The following is a 2,500-nucleotide window of genomic DNA, read 5'->3' as shown; positions in this document are numbered from 1 at the left end:
TTAGTTTTCTTTACATGAAATTAGAGAAGATCCTGAAAGGACCATGTCCTTAGAATGAGACATCTTTGATCAGTTAAGTCCACTAACATGTAGGGTTGGGTACCGAGAACCGGTACCAATATGGAACCGGTTCCAATACAACCGGTACCTACCCGGACCGAAATGCAACGCAGATTTCGGTGCTTCATTTCGGTGCCTGAGCCAATTGAAAACGGTTGCTAGGCAGATTCCGCGGGGCACATGTAAAACTGCCCCAGTTCCCAATGTAAACGGTGTCCTGTGTCGCTCACGCTCATTGGTGTTTTCATAGCAACAGTCTTATGACAGTAAAGAGCATGCAGCATTTCACAGAGCAAGCACAAACAAAACTAGCCATCAACCTTTTAACAGAGAAAATACCGAAAGCTAAACGGTCAAAAGTGTGGCTGTATTTCGCACAAAAATATTCAAACATCGCGACGTGCAGCAAATGCAACAAAACAATTGCGTGAAAAGAGGGGCGAGAAGGCAAGAGTCAACGGCAGATCAGCAACCGAAGACTGAAAAATATACGGAGATGACAGTTAAACTACCTACGGTAGTCTCTTAAAGGGGCAGTACACATTTGCTCGTACTCAGTGTGTTCAAGTAACAAGATTAACTATAAACAAGATAGAAAAGATAGGTATAAACAAATCATAAAATGGTGAAATTTCATGAAATAAATGCAAACAAAATAATACATTTTTGACTCCAAACTCCAAAAGAAGTTTGAAGCTGTTTTTTGTATTTATTTATATTTATTTAAGTATACTATAAACTGTTGTTTACAGTTAATATAATGTTCATAGTTTGAAGTTAAAAAGTTTGAAGCTGTAGTTTGAATCCAAGTGTTTTGTATGTATTTATATTTATAATATACTTTAAACAGTTAATATATTGTTCAATTTGAAAAAAAAAAATTGCCTTGGCAATAAAAAAAGCCTTTCTTAAATGTCGTCAATCGTCATTCATTTTTTTTATAAAAGTATCGGTTCCGGCACCGTTTAGGCACCGGTATCGTTTTAAAAGTATCGGTTATGTACCGGTATCGGATAAAAACCAAACGATACCCATCCCTACTAACATGTAGTTCTTATTTCATCTTATTATTATCTCAAATGTCCCCAAATCATCAGAATTGTTTTCCCTCTCCAGAGACTCACCATGCCTTCAATGTTCTTGATTCCAGTGATGGGGGCGCACTCAGAAGCGTGGCCATAGCAGAAGCAGTTGCCGCGGACGACCAGCTCATACATGGCGTAGTAGTACTTCTCTTTGATCTCCACTCGCGAGTCGAGCAAGTTGTCACCCAGAGTGTGCAGGTTAGTGAAGTTCACACGCAGGTTTGTGATCTTCAGCTGATCTGTAAAGAGCAAAAGGACATGAAGACAACTTATGGAGTTTCCTCTGATGTCTTCTTTTGGCCAGACATTAGTCATGAGGTTTTCCTCTTGGTGCAACCGACTGACTGACAAGAGGTTATTCTCTTGTGGATGCAAAGGCCTGGACAGTGTTGTGTCTAGGAAGATTTTAAAGCCAGCCAGATCAAAGGCCAACCAGCCACGGATTAGCGAGTGGCTAATGAAATCAGGCTACTCTACAAACACTTCAAAGATCAAACAGCTAAATCTGATTTAGGCCATCCCAAAGTCTCTTCAGTAGCACAACCAGGCTAGGCCTTACCAAGGAAGCTGAAGAACTATGACTCCATTTCCATAAACTGACAGCTCAAGTTACTAGACGAGATTATGAATGGGTGGGTTGTTTGCATTGCTCTATCATTCAAACTGAAATTCCCCTATCAGCACTCACACCCACCCGGATAGCCACACACAACCCTGAAACTCAACCTGCCCCCCCCCCCATCCGCTGCCTCCCCCTCTGGGCCTGACCTGGACGCTTCCCCAGTGGGAGGAAGTCACGGTCAGCCGAGCGTGAGAGGCCTGACCAGCGGACTCCCAGTTCACTCCGGATCACAGAAGGGCGATGGAGCGCAGCTTTGTAGACCAGCAACAAGAAATCAGGAGGGCGATTGTAGGAAGACATGTGTGTGTATGTGTGTGTGTGGCCCCAGGTGTGCCTATGCAGTGTGTGTGTGTGTGTGTGTGTGTGTGTGTGGACCCCAGGTGTGCCTACCCAGTGTGTGTGTGTGTGTGTATGTGTGCGTGTGTGCGCATGATATATACACATGTGCATGGATGCACATTTTTGTGTGCATAACAGGTAGCATGCGTGGATGAACACATGTGAGTGCATGTGATTTAGTGTGTGTCTGTGTGTCTGTGTGCGGGGGGGGGGGGGGGGTCTTTTAGTGTGGGATGGCTCTATAGCTCTGCAACCATGGCAGAGAGGTTCCAGCTACTGTGCAGCTTCTCCTTGTTATACTCCATCTGTTCAGGGACTGGGGCCTGTGAAGAATGCGGGAGACAGACTCTGTGCAATCAATCTACACACCCACTCCTCACGTCCACTCGCTATG

The 2,500-nt window shown here is 44.2% G+C and overlaps 1 protein-coding gene across 2 annotated transcripts in view; it reads right to left on the bottom strand.

The window, feature by feature from the left end:
• The window catches only part of lamb2 (laminin, beta 2 (laminin S)), a 37,420-nt gene that overhangs the window by 15,882 nt on the left and 19,038 nt on the right, over window positions 1–2,500 (bottom strand). For both annotated transcript variants that reach the window (XM_031565966.2, XM_012830750.3), the window contains exon 8: window positions 1,185–1,384. In XM_031565966.2, the coding sequence (XP_031421826.1) occupies window positions 1,185–1,384 (200 nt within the window). The remainder of the gene's footprint in view (window positions 1–1,184; window positions 1,385–2,500) is intronic.

The sequence above is a fragment of the Clupea harengus genome, chromosome 4 (genome assembly GCF_900700415.2).
Source record: "Clupea harengus chromosome 4, Ch_v2.0.2, whole genome shotgun sequence".
In the NCBI taxonomy this organism is placed as follows: Eukaryota; Metazoa; Chordata; class Actinopteri; order Clupeiformes; family Clupeidae; genus Clupea; species Clupea harengus.
Note: the sequence above shows the minus strand (reverse complement) of the source record. Positions and strands in the feature narration are given on the sequence as shown.